This window comes from Tiliqua scincoides, chromosome 2 (genome assembly GCF_035046505.1).
Source record: "Tiliqua scincoides isolate rTilSci1 chromosome 2, rTilSci1.hap2, whole genome shotgun sequence".
Taxonomy (NCBI): Eukaryota; Metazoa; Chordata; class Lepidosauria; order Squamata; family Scincidae; genus Tiliqua; species Tiliqua scincoides.
In genome coordinates, this window is record NC_089822.1 from 44,030,466 (window position 1) to 44,046,641 (window position 16,176).

Sequence of the window (16,176 nt, forward strand, 5' to 3'; positions counted from 1 at the left end):
AGCCCAAGGCTGTCATCCCATACACATTTATTTAGCAGTAAGCCTCATTGAACTCAGTGGGACTTACTTCCTGAGTAGACGGGCAGAGGTCTGTGCTAAGTAAGAGAAGTGTAGTAGCTGCGATGGGCCAGCGTGACGACGGACAAATGTCCACGCCAACCCGATCCACCCATGGAAACAGCGGAACTCACTGCCAGGTGAACATGTCTGGAATTAAGGCGGACAGACCCTGCTTTAAAGGATCTGCGCAAGCTAAACTTCAGAGAAGGATGCCACTCCCCCCCCACCTCCAGGGTCGGCACCAAAAACACACACACACACAACAGATCCGGCGTGACACCGCTTTCTGCACTGCAAACCACTGGTGACTTCGGACCCCATCGCTTCGTTCATCTCCTCCACTGACCGCCTCGCCCCCCGTTCCCCGCCACAGCAAGCAGCCCGTGGGACCGAGAGGCACCATCAGTGATCGCTTGGACCTCTCCTTTACAGGCAGCCCCCGCCGGGGCTCTCCCAGCCCTGGCGATGCCTCCCTTCTCAGCCCCACAACCATCTCAGCAGGCTTTTTTTGCAACCGCATCTCCTTAAAAAAAAAAGCACCCCATCCCCCCAGATCTGAGAAGCACAAAGCCGGCGAGAGGTAGGAGGAGGGCAAGCAAGCAGCAGCCTTGGCATCGCATCGCCCTGCGCGCAAAGCCGCTTCTCTCCTTCTCCTCCTCCTCCCTTTCGGGTCCACCACGCGTGTCAAGCCCCCGCTGTGCATTTACCCGGCGCTTGGCGTCTCCTGGTGCCCCTCGGTCCTGGCGATCTCTTTTGTCTTGTAGAAGATCAGCAGGATACTTATGGTGCAAATAGTCCACCTCTTCCTGATGGAGCGCATGTCTCCTTCTCTTGCTGCTGCTGCTGCCCAGAGAAATTCTTCCTCCTCCTCCTCCTCCTCCTCCTCCCTTTGTTTGGCAGGATGGTTAATTGCAAAAGAAGAGAATGAGATGGGGGAGAGAGAAGAAAGGGTCGGCCCAAACAAAAGAGATGCTGGTGCTGCTGCTGCTGCTGCGCTGGGATGCAGGGATGCTGCCCCTGCCTGCACCGGGTCCCTGCGCCCAAACTCCCCGCACAAAGCGCTGCGCCTCTGCCTGCTCTGCGCTCTCCGCTCACGTTGCCTTTCAGTTTAGGTAACAGCACAGGCGGCGGCAGCAGCAGCCGGTCTCCGGGGCGTCGCTTCTCCCCGCCCAGCCTCTGGCGGGGAAATGATGAGCACAGCCCGGCCAATAGGTGGCCGGAGGAGGCGGAGACCGCCGCCTCGCTAACTTTAAACCCCGGCGCCCGCAGAGGCGCGTCTCGTGGCCGCCGAGCTGATGGTTGGCTGGCGCTGGCCCCCGGCAGCCTTAGGGTGCCCGCCTGTGCACGCGCTTCCCTGGGAGTGAAGCCCTGGCTTTGCCTTCTGAGCAGACCTGCACAGGAGCAGCAGGACTCTTGTTAGCCTAGGCGTGTTTACTCACAAGTAATTCCCAAAAGAATGCAGTGGGGTTTACAGCCCGATCCTATGCAGGTCTACTCAGAAGTAAATTCCATTGTGTTCGCTGGGACCTACTCCAAGGAAAGCGTCCATGGCATTGTAGCCTTATTTTATTTATTTTCACAGCTCTGCACCGTTCTTCCTCCAAGGAGCTCAGGGTGGTGTAGGTGGTTCCTGCCCTCCTCTCAGTAGCGTAGCTAGAGGGGGGTGCATAGCACTAAGTTTTGCACAGGGCCTCACCATGGCATGCAAGCGGCCCCTCCCCTTCAGAGCCATTCCAGGCCATTTTGCTTTAGCGATCCAGAATGGCTCAGGAGGGTGAGGGGGCCACCTGCAGGATGCCGTGAGGCACCATGCAAAACTTAATGCTTTGCACCCCCTTTAGCTCACATAATACCAGAACCAGGGGACATCCACTAAAATTGAGTGTTGGGCGGGTTAGGACAGACAAAAGAAAATATTTCTTTACTCAGCGCGTGGTCAGTCTGTGGAACTCCTTGCCACAGGATGTGGTGCTGGCGTCTAGCCTAGACGCCTTTAAAAGTGGATTGGATGAGTTTCTGGAGGAAAAATCCATTATGGGGTACAAGCCATGATGTGTATGCGCAACCTCCTGATTTTAGGAATGGGTTAAGTCAGAATGCCAGATGTAGGGGAGAGCACCAGGATGAGGTCTCTTGTTATCTGGTGTGCTCCCTGGGGCATTTGGTGGGCCGCTGTGAGATACAGGAAGCTGGACTAGATGGGCCTATGGCCTGATCCAGTGGGGCTGTTCTTATGTTCTTATGTTCTTATGTTAGCTACACTACTACCTCCTAGGCTTGACTCCCCATTAAGGATTGCGACCTTATTGCCTTCGGTAAAATTACCAGCCTCATCCTAGACATCGGTTTGCTGGGGAAACTGGACCAAAGCCCTGCACTAGGCCCCCTCCCAGTGAAAGCACCCTTATGACTACCCACTGCAACCAGTGGCTGGGCTTGGAGATGGGATCAGCCTGGCCAGTTGGGTCCTGTGATAGGTATGAGCAGCTCAGTCTCTCGCACTACCCTTTCTGGGCACAGTTGTCTGGAAGTACAGTATTTTATTTATTTAATCTATACCCTCCTTCTCTCATAGAACAGTGTACGTGAGGTTCCCAGTATGCCACCCATCCAGGCAACAGGGCCTAGAACAGCAAGTTCTGACATACGGATTCCATCCTGCCCTCCATCTGTGCCCAGGTTCACAGCAATACCTTGAACTTCCTTCTGGTTAGGGACCAGACCATAGACGAAAGTCAAAAATGAATGAGTGTCAGTGCGTAGCCTTATTTAGGTTGCAAATTTATTTTGGCTAGCGAAAAATGATGTAACAAATGCAAATACGTGTGAAACCTAAATAAAGCAGAAATAAAAGAAAAATAAACATAAGAACGTGGATAAATGTTGTGGAAGGCTGTATGAAATTGGATGAAAAAGGAAAGCATGTAGATAAAATGTAAAATGTGGTTATAATTGAAAACAGTTGAAAGAGCAAAGCAGTGAAAGTCATGTGGATGAAATTCAAAATATTGCTGTACTTCAAAAATAAATGAGAGCAACTAGTATCCATAAACGCACAGTTGTGCTGCAGGAAGGATCCTGCACTGTCTCCTATTGATGGGTCCTAGGGATAGGTGATGAGAGCAGCCCAACTTGACTGCACACCTTCCTAATTTTGGGTGTCTCATCTATACAGGTACAAGTGAAATGAGGTGGAAGAATTCTGAGATGGATGAATGGTTTCTACCACTTCAGAGGACAAGTGGAGACTACCCCTTCTGAATATTATTTTGCTGTGTAATAAACTCCCTGCAGTAAACAGCCCTTTGCTTGTAGTGCTAGTTTTCTGTTTGCAGGGAGGAGGATTTATTTTTGTGTGTGTTTAACTGGGCACTCCACCTGCACTCTGAAGTTACACAGTCCATGCTGCCACCTCCTCCTTCTGTCACCCCATTTTGTTGTAAACTAGGCTTTATATGTGCTCACTGATGTGTGCTCTCTCTCGAGCTCTCTCTCTCTCTCTTGCCAGCAGCCAATCAAGGCTCAAGCTTGGAACCATCCCCAAAATGCCTATCCAGGTTGTTAATTGGAGAACTTTAAGGAGTACCGGCAGCTCTTTTAGAAATGTATGTGTGGTGTGTATACAGTATGGAACAAAGCACATACGCAAGGAGCTATCAAATCAAAGGAAGCTGGAGCTCTAACCTAATTTACTGGGATAGCTAATTGGCTTCTGTGATGGAACAAGCTGGTTTTGTCCTATGGTTTTAGCAACATCTCTTCACTTCAGAAGTAGCTTCTGAAATAGGTGTGGGTGAGTGGGATTTGGAGGTGGGAGAAATGAGCATGTGCATGTATGTTTGAGCAAGGCTTTACTAATCAGTTATCTAACTGACATGGATACTGGTCACTGACATACATTAACAGTTTTCTGCATCTCTACATGGTCTTCAGTTTAAATAAGACATGGGGAGGTGCTGATCCAACTGCTATTAACTAAGGAAAAATTAAGCTTATTAGTGCTAATAACACTTAAAACGTTTAGTCCTCAGTTCTGATTTCTAACAAAGAGGTAAGAGAACATATATGAAAAAAAAAAATGAGTAAATGGAAACATGGACAACTGATCTCCTCAAAAATGACTCTTATCCTGAAACAAGAGTGTATGTTGTCACAGCCATAACATATCTAACTGTCTCATGTGCTTTTGTTCTTTGTACATTTCATTTGTATATCTCTTAGATCTGGTTAAATAGCAAAACAAAAATATAGCTTATTTATTTTATTTATTTATTCGATTTGTATTCCACCTTTCTCCCCAAAGGGCACCCAAGGCGGCTAATTGAAGGCCCAATCCTATCCAATTTTCCTGTGCTGGTGCAGCTGTGCCCATGGGCCATGCACTGCATCCTGTGGTTGGGAGGCAGTCACAGTGGCCTCCTTAAGGTATGGGAACATTTGTTCCCTTACCTTGGGTCTACATTGCGGCTGCACCATAAGAACATAAGATCAACCCCACTGGATCAGGCCATAGTCCCATCTAGTCCAGCTTCCTGTCTCTCACAGGGGCCCACCAAATGCCCCAGGGAGCACACCAGATAACAAGAGACCTCATCCTGGTGCCCTCCCTTGCATCTGGCATTCTGACATAGCCCATTTCTAATATCAGGAAGTTGCACATATACATCATGGCTTGTAACCCATAATGGATTTTTCCTCCAGAAACTTGTCCAATCCCCTTTTAAAGGCATCCAGGTCAGATGCCATCAAATGCCAGATGCTGGTACTAGAAAATTGGGTAGGACTGGGCTCCCAGTCTTTCCTTTTACGTGTCCTTTCCAATATAAATGTTTATTATAGTGCAATATAGATCTATTGCAAGCGCCATCTTTTACTGTATAAATAGTTTCCTACTCTCATCCATCACCTAATGTGTTTGTCCAAGCAGTGTCAATGGAGGAGGGGAGGATGAGATGTGAAAAGGAAGTTCCCAGTGGATTGGGATGTATACAAGTTTTTAAGTTATGAGTCTGGAACCAATGGGCAACCCAAACCCTGTCTTCTTATGATCCCAATTATTTGATAGTTAGGCTGAATGTTGAAATATAAATAATGTGAGTTGCAGCAAATGAATTATTTCTGAGAATGAATGTTAAATAGTTCAATTACTGGAATGAAGACACCAGCTGAGCAAAATCCACTTTCATGGCCGTTAAGGATGATACAGTCTGCTTCATGGAGTGGTCGTGGAAGAGCAAAATGTGAATAATAGAAATAATCATGCATTTAAGCTCTTCAAATGATGTTACACTAATTAGCATTGTGCATGTTGAGCAAAGCATGATCTGTGTGGTGAAAAAGCATAATTGTGCCTAAGCTTTAACTCTTGCATTACCATATGAAGCCTTCAACATGAATATCTGACAAGGTTCAGAGCCAAGGGGAAGACTGAGAGAAGCCTCTCTGTGTTCCTGAGTCAGGCCTAGCCCTTAGAAATGCTGCATGTGACTGATGAATATACTATTGTGAAGCTAGACTGAACCAGATTAATAGGGATCTTGATGATACAGCAAAAGACCCAATGAAAATGTGAAGTAGCTAAAGTTCAGCTTGTCAGACTCAAGTTTTCCACCTCTGCTTTCATGTAATTTTTTAAAACTTCTGTCAAAAAGCGGGGGAGGGGAGTCCACAGGCCCCCAAAATTTTCCTTCTTCTCTTCTTCAATGTGGCATACACTATTTATGTGGACAGAGAGGGTAGCAGGAGTTCCCACCCAACCTCCAGTGAAGCATTAGCTGGCAAGCCACTCTGATCAGTGAACAGAAAATGCTGCTGACTTTGGGCGCAATCCTAAACAGTGCGCGCTGGCTTACCGCTGGTGCACACTCTCCAAAATGTGCCATAAAGCATGTTTGCGAACCCTTAGTCCTGGCTAAGCACCGGTGGAACACTTCCCCTTCCCCTAGGAGCCACCCCCACCAGTTGCCCTGTTGCACACAGGCTGCCGCAGCAGCCATTTTGGCACTGTGGCAGGCCCAGCACAACAGGCAGTTTAGAATTGGGCTGTAAATCCCTGTAATATGCCATTGAGGTGGAATGCTGTAGCAGTTGCCTGTACTAAGCAGAGCATTGGGCTAGATGACTTCCAAGATCCCTTTCAGTTCTAACATTCTGTGATTCTGGGGAACAAATACTTCATTCAAGGTAGCCTTACCCACTTTGGAGAGTGGGCACCAAGAGAATGGTATGATGCAATCACAGAATGCTAAAGCAGTCATGCCCATGTGGTTATGCACTTTGGGGGCAGAACATCCAAGCCATGTAACATGAGATGGCTTTAACAATTTAAACCATTACAATGCAATCACTGTTTCTTTCACATGGACAGCTTGCCACGTAGAATTGCCTGCACCCCTAAACACAGAAAGGTACCTTATACTGAGTTAGACAATTGGTCCATCTTGCCCAGAACTGTCTACACTAACTGGCTGTAGCTCTCTAAGATTTAATGTGGGTATCTTTCCCTGCCCAAAGGAAGATGTCAGGAATTGAACCTGGAACTTTCTGCCACTGACCTCCTGTGCAACCTTTAAGGGGGTTGTATTTCAAATGACCCACCCACCGAACAGGTTGCATGCACAAACTATTCCTTTCTGTGTTGCAGTGTTCCAAGACCTGCAGTAGATTTTTTTTCCTGTACCTTTAAACCTCATGTACTACTCAGAAGTAGTCGAAACCACCTCACTCTTAAGAAGACCTGAACGTATTTGGAAAAATGCCACAATGTCCATGAAAAGTTAGCACACGTTTCTGGATTTTTATCTCAGTGGTATTTGCTGGGAATTAGAGAGCACTTCTGTTTGGCAAATCATAAGGTATATGGCTTAGCAAGGTTCTTCTACTGTATTTTAATACACATAAATTCTCTCTTGTCATTTTGCTAACAATTCTCTGTGGGAAGCTGACAGTTGATACTGTGGATTAGGACCCAGAGAGGAAAGCTTTGCATTTGTGATCGCCCTAGCAGATTTTCCACTGTTCTCAACAACCTTCTTCTGCCCAACTTTTTACAGTTTCAAATAGTGATCAATCATTTTATATAAATACATCATAATGAAAAATTATCTGGCACTCTTATCATGAGGACACTTATGAGGTCTCCCATTAGTTTCAGTGGAACTTCCTTCCAACACTCTGTCCTTAAGATAGTATCCCAGTGGTGTGGTTTCTGTTTAGTGTCTTTCTTTTTAAACATGATCAAAGTTATCCTGGATCAACTCCTAAACTTTCTTGAGCACCTGATGTTCACCCTCGCTGGGGATAAATTACAAGGAGAAATGAGCTGAAAGAGGATCAATAGCTCATTGCTCTTGGGTTACCGGTTTCATGCAAGGATAAGTAATTATGTAAAACTATAGCAGGGATATTATAGCTGAAGGTGGAGTTTACAGTTCATAGAGAAACTTGGGGCTAAACAACCTGCAGTGTGATGGACAGTTCTGACATTTTTCCTACAGACTTTCTCTTTAACCAAAACTATATGGGAAATTGAGAATGGAAGAATAATGGGGAAAGTATTTAATCCTTTTCCTTTTCTGCCATTTGTCCACTCAAATCCATCCTTACCTAAATTACTTTTCTTCCTGTGAATGAAAAGATTTGGGTCCCCATATATATTTTTCCTAGGAATGAAAAAGCAGCTAGGGGGGTTATGCGCAAAGAGTTAAGAAATTCCTTCCTCATTTAGCCAAATTCTCCCAATTTTAGCCTCCAACTTTTCATTTCTTTTCATTTAAAAAGTCGGAAGAATCATGGCATCATATACTTTGACCCATAATGACTTGTGAATGAGTTAGCAACACAGATGTGTGTGGCTTAAAGAACTTGCAGTTCCTTATGTATGTTCAAACCTTGAGACAATCCTGATTTTGTAAATCAGCTATGACTATAATTTAATGATGGTGTACAGCAATAATGCTGACGAGATTGTCAGTCTCATGTGTTCCATCAAACATGCATTCTCATGTATTCCATCAAATGGGGATATGATGACTTAATAGGCTTAGTTTAACTTCGCGCTATTGGTTTTGAACCAAATTTGACTCACCACAAGATGCCAGTGGATACCGGGGCCCAAATTTAAAGCCCCCCTTTTTTAGAAAAAAGCAACAAAATCAAATGTTTTTACTCTTTTGCAGCCAAACCGTACATTTTCCAAGACTGTAGACCTGTTTTAGTGCTCTACACTACCCAGTTCCAGAGTCTTGAAAGACCCACTTCTGGACCGTGTGGAGGTTCCTTTGTTCTCCCAGGCTCACCCCAGAATGCATTGCAAACCTGAGAGAAGACAGGCACTTTTTGCAGATTTTGGCACCTTTCTTTGGGTTGTTTTTAAAGGGATTTCAATGTGGACCCTGGTGTCCACATCCATAAGGGGGCGCGGTGGCACGGTGAGTTAAACCGCTGAGCCTACAAGCCTGTTGACTGCAAGGTTTGCAGTTCAAATCCACATGATGGGGTGAGCTCCCGTTGCTTGCCCCAGCTCCTGCCAACCTAGCAGTTTGAAATCATGTAAAAATGCGAGTAGATAAATAGGTACCACCTTGGCATTCCATACACTAAGTCATGCCAGCCACATGACGACAGAAACTGTCTACAGACAAACACCAGCTCTTTGGCTTAGAAATGGAGATGAGCACTGCCCCTAGAGTTGGACACAACTAGGCTTAACCTTTACCTTTACCTTTACCTTTATCTATCCATGGAAAAGAACCCCATGGGAACCTCCTCGGATACCGGGGTCAATTACCAGAACTGGGTTTCTTTGGGAGCAATGGAAGAATGTGATTTTCCTCATGACATGGTTACGACATGGTTACAACAAAGAACAGTTTCTGAGAACTGGCTACTAACTGGTGTAACCAGATTATGAAATGGCATCAATGTTTTTATTAAATATTACAGTATTTGTATCCTGAATCCAAACTTTTCCTTCTCCTCCAATGTCACTACTCAAACATAGGCCCAGTAAGGCATTTCATCTCAGGGAACTCTTTGGGATTGGTTTCTTTCTTGAGCCTCCTCACCTCAGGCAGTAGCAAGGATATTCAGGCAGCATGTTATCTGTTCCTCACATCCAACTTATGGGGTGCAACCTTCCCACCTTTTCTCTTGTCCATCTTGCAACAGATCCCCCCCTCCAATAGTGTTTCCATTCCACTTGCCTAGCAGCATTGCCAGAGGAAGGGTATGACCAGCAATCCACATGGACAACATGAGAATGAAGCATGAGAAAATTAGGTTCCCCAGTATTACCCATCTAGATATACAGATTGGCCCTCTGTATCCATGGATTTCGGGCCTGCGGATTTCACTGCCCATGGGTCCCAAATCCACAGGGTTTGCCTGACCTGGATCCTCCAGAGGCTGGAGCGTGTTCTCCAGAGGTTGGAGGCCTCATGCAAGGCCTCCAGAGGCCTCAGAAGGCCTTCTGAGTGCTTCAGGAAGGCCAAAAATTGCAACTTCCAGACTAGAAGTTATTTTCACTCTTGCAGAGGCCTCAGAAGGCCTTCTGAGGGCTGGAGATGCATCCTTGGTCCTCAGAAGGTTTTCCAGATGTGACCAGAGCACAGCTCCAGTCATGTTTGGAGGATTTCAGGTTTTCAAACCTGTGGATTTAATCATCCGCAGCATTTACAGGATACCAAGGGCCCACCGTACTATTACTGGGAAGGACTAAAAACAAGATTTCACCCCAGCTAGGAAAGCATGCTTGATTGTAGCAATAACAGCAGCAAAGCAGAGAGAAAACATACCCTCTTTCCAGTGATCCAGAACATTCTCGAACTCATACACTTGTTTGAAATTTCCTAATCACGCTAGAGACGCTGCTGCTAGTTCACTGCTAAATCATGCTAGTTCTGCTGCTGAAATTAGTGTTATACTGACTGAATGATCTTCTCCCTAGTCCGGTGTTCATTTTGCACATTCCATGAATGTGGATGGGAAGGGCAGCAGGCTCTGTTCCTCCTCTAACATGCATTCATTGAACCAAACGCCTATGTGGAGAATTATATGTGTGGGGGGCTTCATTCAGATGTTCAATAAATGCATGAGAATAGGAGGCAGAGCCTGCCACCTTCCTCCTACAGGTATCCATTGAAAGGTGACACGAATGCCTGAAAAATGCTCCTGTTCCATCCGTTTGCTCACAAGAGTGCAAAAGGTCTTGTCCCTCAAACAGAAGACCCTGATTCTGGTAGGTATATGAAAATGTTCATTGGCAACATTCCATGAGTATCAGTAGCTAAGGCAGTACAGGGTTTCTGGAGGGAAGGCAAAGACATTGAAGGGTGCAGGAGTACTGTGGTGGGTTATGAAATTGCTATATTAAACACTCACCGTCCTATGTAAATCAAAAGAAAAAAATTGATGGCCCTTTAAAAACATGAAAATGAATTCAAAACAGCAGGAGCCATGTCAGCTTAACTATAGCAAAAAAAAAAAATTGCCTAAGAGAAATGGCTGTGACTCTCTGTTCATTGCACCTGAGTCGATCCTTGAAGATGTGCAGTTAATGAGTAAGGTCCTGAAAGACTGAAAATCCCTCTGTTAGATCTCCGGTGCATGGTACTGAATGCCGACATCTCATATACCCACACAGGTTAAATTGTACTTATTATCTTTCTACTGCAAGAAGTTTCCGACAAAAAGTGAATAACACACAAATGTAGCCCGTGAATAGGCACGTTTCAATCAAAATCTTAATCCTATTACTTCAATCTCTCCCAATGAAATGGAGTCTGTATTTTAAAATATCCTGTTAACTTAAAGCATGAAAAATTTGAAACTGGCCACAGTTACAAAAGAGGTATAAAAGTCCTTTGGAAGGTATTCAGCACTAAAATATTTTTCCATCCAAAGAAAGAAAAGACAAGCACTGTATCAACTTCAGAGTTATTTATTTTTCTCCTTTTCAAATACCTTTTCCAAATAAAACTAGAGTTCTTTTCGCTTTATAGGGAACATATTTTTTTCTTTTTTTGCTTATTTCTTAAAGCACAATTATGTCTGTCATGTATAAATACTTCCTTTGATGGAAGAGGGTAGAATATTAGAACCTGTTATAGCTGAATGAAAAAGTCCTTTGTAAAGCAAATATGATTTAACAAACTGGTAACATTATCTGAACCTTGACATTAAACATGAACGACTTTAGTCCTCAAAATCCACATCTGACCCTTTTCCTCTTGCAAACGCTGTTGCTTAAAAGAAAGATAAATTGCATGTGAATACATTTTCATAGCCTTTTATTGCACTGAATTTAAATAGGTTTAAACAGGTTATAATTTAACTGTTTGTATGGACGAATTGCAGCTTCTATATTTTTATGATATCCTGGTAGTGGATTTATAGCTGGCACTACAAAGAAGTAAATCTGTGTCACTTCTCCAAGAGAGGAAAGTGTGTTAAAAGGTTACCTCTTCCACTGGGTGATTCTGAAAGCAAACCCCTAGCAAGGGTGGCATTAGAGATCAACCAGGTTGGGCAGCAGTTGAGAGCTCATACCCAAAACAGGGTATTGCCAACCATGCTGAGCTCCTGGTTCCCAAGAAATGGTCAGCCACCACAGATCTCCCCCACTGACTGATGGGAAGGGCAACAGCCACCACTTATCATCTCTCATTGGTAAGGTGGGAGGCAGGACAAGATGCAACCATAGGGCCTCCAGTTACCTGGCCTAACTAGAGAGTGCAGTTAGTGCAGTAGAACTAGAATGTTATTGCAGTTATTGTATTGTAACTAGAATGATTGCAGTTATTGTAGTAACTACAGTTATTATTTTGTTAAGATCTTCATGGGGTGTAACTACGAGGGAATGTAAGGATAAGTTCCTGCATGTTAAAATTTGCCACAACCCCACTCCTCCCAGTACCCAACTCTGTATTCCAGAATTGGATGTGCGCCATGGAGAGATACTCTGCTTGCCAACACTTGGGCAACTTAGTGCATAAGACTGGGAAGCATGTGCTGGCCATCAGAGGCAAAAGTGCAGTGGGGCAGCCCAATCCTGAGCTCCCGTGGCACGCAGCTTCAGCGGCACAGAAAACGGCTACCGCTGCATCCTATGCGCAATGGGCTACCGCGGGTGGCACCTCAGTAGAAGGGGACTTTCGTTCCCTTCTCCCAGGTAAAGGAAGTAGCCCCACAAAGGGGATACAAAATTCACCACCTACCAAAAGGTCGGTGGTGATGTAAAGACATTTGTGTAGGGTGCCAAGCCCCACACAAATGAACAAGATCCAGTGGAGTGGAGCTCCACCGGTCCAGCCTCCCTCTCTCTCTGCTCCCTCCCCCTGGCATGCCTCCCGCCCACCATCTCCCCGCCTCCCGCCTCCCCGTCACGCCTCCTCCCCACCTTCTCTCCGCCCCCACCTGCCTCCCCCCTCCCCAGAACGCCCCCTCCCCGTTCCCCTCCCCACCCCCGCTTACTGTGCCATGGCTCGGCAGTCCATGCAACCACCGAGCAGTGGAGGCTGGGAACCTGCCCGGTGCTAGCGCTGGGCTAGCATGGGTGCTGGCCCGGCGGTAAGGCTCACAAACGTGCCTTATGGCACGTTTGCAACCATGTGTGCCGGCAGTCAGCTGGTGCGTCAAGCTCAGGATTGGGCTCTCAGTCTCTCATTTCAGCTGACAGAGGTCTAGAGCCATCTGTATTTATGAGGTATTACTTTTTTGATGTGTTGTTACCAATTTTCATCAGTTTCCTGTTGGGTATACAATTTGCATGTGAAAATAGAATGCAGAAATGTTCCTTTATTTTAGAGGAAGATGATCCAAAGTCTAATTTATCACCCAATCCTATGGCAACCCTCTGCTGATGGAACTTGCATTCTGTCAATGGAAGGCCCAGACCCTGGCATTGCAGCCACAGCACACAGAATGGGGCAACCATTGTGAATGGGTGGTGACCACATATGTGTGCCACTGGAGAGCCAAGCCACCACTGATGTGGTAAGATGGCAAGGGGAAATGGGCTGTGGGCGAGGAGGGGGACAATCAGGGCCAACTGGGGGCTTGTCAGTGGAAAGCTGAGAGTAGTTACTGGTGATAGTAGTGGCGCTGATATCCAGTGTCCCTTCCAGGCCTCAGCACGCCCCCTTAGGCCACTTGGACTTGTGAAAGCCAAAGAGCTGACACAGATCCAAGTAGACCCATTGGAGATCATGACGTAAGTAAAATTTCTTCCACTTACCTATCCATCACATCATGGTCGCCAGTTGGCCTGCAGCGTGAAGCGGAGTCAGCTTCAACACTGCTGCACAGTCTTTGGTGGCCAAGGATAGGATTGGGCTGTTGGGGTATGCCCCTAACTTCACAATGACCAAAAATACTCTTTTCCTTTCTCTTAGCAGAATGGTAGTAATTATTTGACCTTATTAGTAACACACAGTGTGATTAATAGATGAGGCAGCGACCCACCAATCAAAATTACTGAAGCTGCTGTTCCTATGTAAGCCATTTCTGCCCAGCGTTGCATATATGCAACAGGGACCAAATGTTTACACCTGTGGGCTGGACAAAAATGGGTAAATTCAACAGATTATGTGAGTGATGGTTGAACTAATCCTGAGATTCTTATTGGAGCATCACATTTCTCAGCATATGGACTGAGAAGCGATCCCTGTCTACTGCGCAAAGATGTACCCTTTGAAAGTGATGGTTCTCTTATATTTAGCAGGGAGAGAGCAACTGTCTCTGTTTACCCCAGCATAGTATCTCTCAGTCTCCCCTGTATCTTGTTTGCTTAGTTTCTTCCAACATTGCATATATGTCCATACCACCACTGAGGCAGCACTTCCAAGGTGCCAATGTATGTGCAACTGTCACCTCTTGCAGTTGAATGTATGAAGTTGTCATTAGTCCATCTAGCTCTGTCTCCTCTACATTATCTGACAGCAAGTCTCCAGGATCTCTGGCCAAGAGACTGTAAGGCTCAAGGGGACTTGGGTGCTGCAACCTTGCAGCGCTGAACCAGTGGGTCACAGATGTGATCCAGATCCTATCCCCTCTTTCCCAGGCCACCTCATTTCTCTCCTCAGATGTACACCAGCAAAATGTCTGAGGAGACCTATAGGTGATTGAGCAGCCTACTGGGAGGTAACTAAAAATATTTTTACCTACCTTCTGCTGGCTATATGACGGCCCACCCACCCTCACCACTGAATGCAGCTCATGCTTCGCCAGTGCGCCTGCCACGGTTCCAACGTTGGAGGATAGGATCGGGGAATGTTGATGTGAGAGCAGCTAGCATCCTCACCTCTGCTACATACAACTAGAGGCAGCACAGCAGCTCTTCAGCACAGGTGACCTCATTAACCAACAGGGTCTAAATGGTTCTATTAAACAGTTGCTCCATGCTTGGTTCCTCAGCTTGAGTGACCGGTCCTGTTAAATAGCCCTTTCTTTTTCCTGATACTTGATCATTAGCCCTGCCTTGGCCAACTCTTCAGCATCAGGCCTTTTGACCTTTGTCCACTTGATCTGGTCTCTGATCACCCTCTCATCATCAACCATGCCTCCTGTCCTTTGATCCTCATCTGCTCATGCTAGAATCAAGCAACAAAAATGCAACTTGAATTAGAGCTCTGCCAAGGCCTAATAGGAAGGTCTTTCCTTACTTGGTTACCTGAAATCCTTTAACTGAAGATTTCAGAAACAGAGAAACCTGACAAAGTATTTGCTCGACCATCAAATTTTGGCCATTCCCTTTCAAGTACTACACGAGGAGGAAAAAATATATACTGGGCTTAGGACCAGTTTATGTTTCAGGACTGTAACAGATGGAAAATACATCTGTTTGCATGTTGAGGTACAAAACCAAGACACAAGAGCTGGTTTGTAATATTTTAACTCAAAATCAGCAATGCTCTTGTCATGTCCCTTTTGGTTAGCATAAACTGATGGACTTTGTACAGCAGGAAATATGTGGTTTTAGAGAATATAATCATAAGCAATCTTGCTAGTAGGCATGGGAATTGAGCCAAGAAATCAGAATCTAACTATTGCAGCCTATAGACAAATTAAGCCAAGGTACTTGAATTTAAACCAATTTAATGTCATCAGTTTCAATGGGAATAGGCTGATTTATCTCCTTCTACTCACATTTAAGTGAGCACATAAGGGCTGATAAACAAGTATGACTACATGCTTATAATATCAAGAAAAACTGAAGACTGTAAAAATGAAACAACTGGATCCATCTGGATCCTTCCATTTTGAAAACCATGAGAGATGTTTGGAAAATGTTTGGAGAGATGTTTCCTTGCAGTTAATGACATTGAAAATACATTTGAAGGGCACATTTTTAAAAATGTTTTTGCAGAGATGTGTGTGCAAGGACCAGAAATTCTGGAGATATGTAATACGTTAATTTGAGAGTGTGAAATATATTATAAATGGATCAAGGCATTCTGAATTTCAAAAATGCCATGATCTATGACAGAATTGGTAAAGCTAAGTCATATGAATAGTCTATCAAACTAATTACAGACTTGATGATGTGCAGCTTAGAAGTTGAAAGCAAGATTATTGTGAAAAATGAACTTGACTTTTCAAAGAGCAGTGAACATTTCTGGCCTAATAAAAATTGTGCTTTCCAAGTGAACGTTTGAATAAGTAAATTAAAATTGATGTTCATCTCATTAAAAAAAACACAAAACTGTGGGTCACATAGGTATCAATGTGCAGGGCAGGTCTTCAACCAGCAATGATAGAGGAGCAAGCCAGGAAGAACTCCTTGCCGCAGGATGTAATGACGGTATCTGGCCTGGATGCCTTTAAAAGAGGATTGGACAAGTTTCTGGAAGAAAAATCCATTATGGGTTACAAACCATGATGTGTATGTGCAACCTCCTGATTTTAGAAATGGGCTATGTCAGATGCAAGGGAGGGCACCAGGATGCAGGTCTCTTGATATCAGGTGTGCTCCCTGGGGCATTTGGTGGGCTGCTGTGAGATACAGCAAGCTGGACTAGATGGGCCTATGGCCTGATCCAGTGGGGCTGCTCTTATGTTCTTATGTTCTTACAGGGCACATGCTCAGTCTGAAGACCCCAGAGGGACTTTACCATAGTG

General features: G+C 45.2%; 1 protein-coding gene across 1 annotated transcript in view; it reads right to left on the bottom strand.

Moving 5' to 3' along the window:
- The window catches only part of ST8SIA4 (ST8 alpha-N-acetyl-neuraminide alpha-2,8-sialyltransferase 4), a 97,206-nt gene extending 96,079 nt beyond the window's left edge, over window positions 1–1,127 (bottom strand). The window contains exon 1 of the mRNA XM_066616162.1: window positions 768–1,127. Coding sequence (XP_066472259.1) covers window positions 768–880 — 113 coding nt within the window. The 5' untranslated portion in view covers window positions 881–1,127. The remainder of the gene's footprint in view (window positions 1–767) is intronic.
- Between the last annotated feature and the right edge of the window lie 15,049 nt (window positions 1,128–16,176).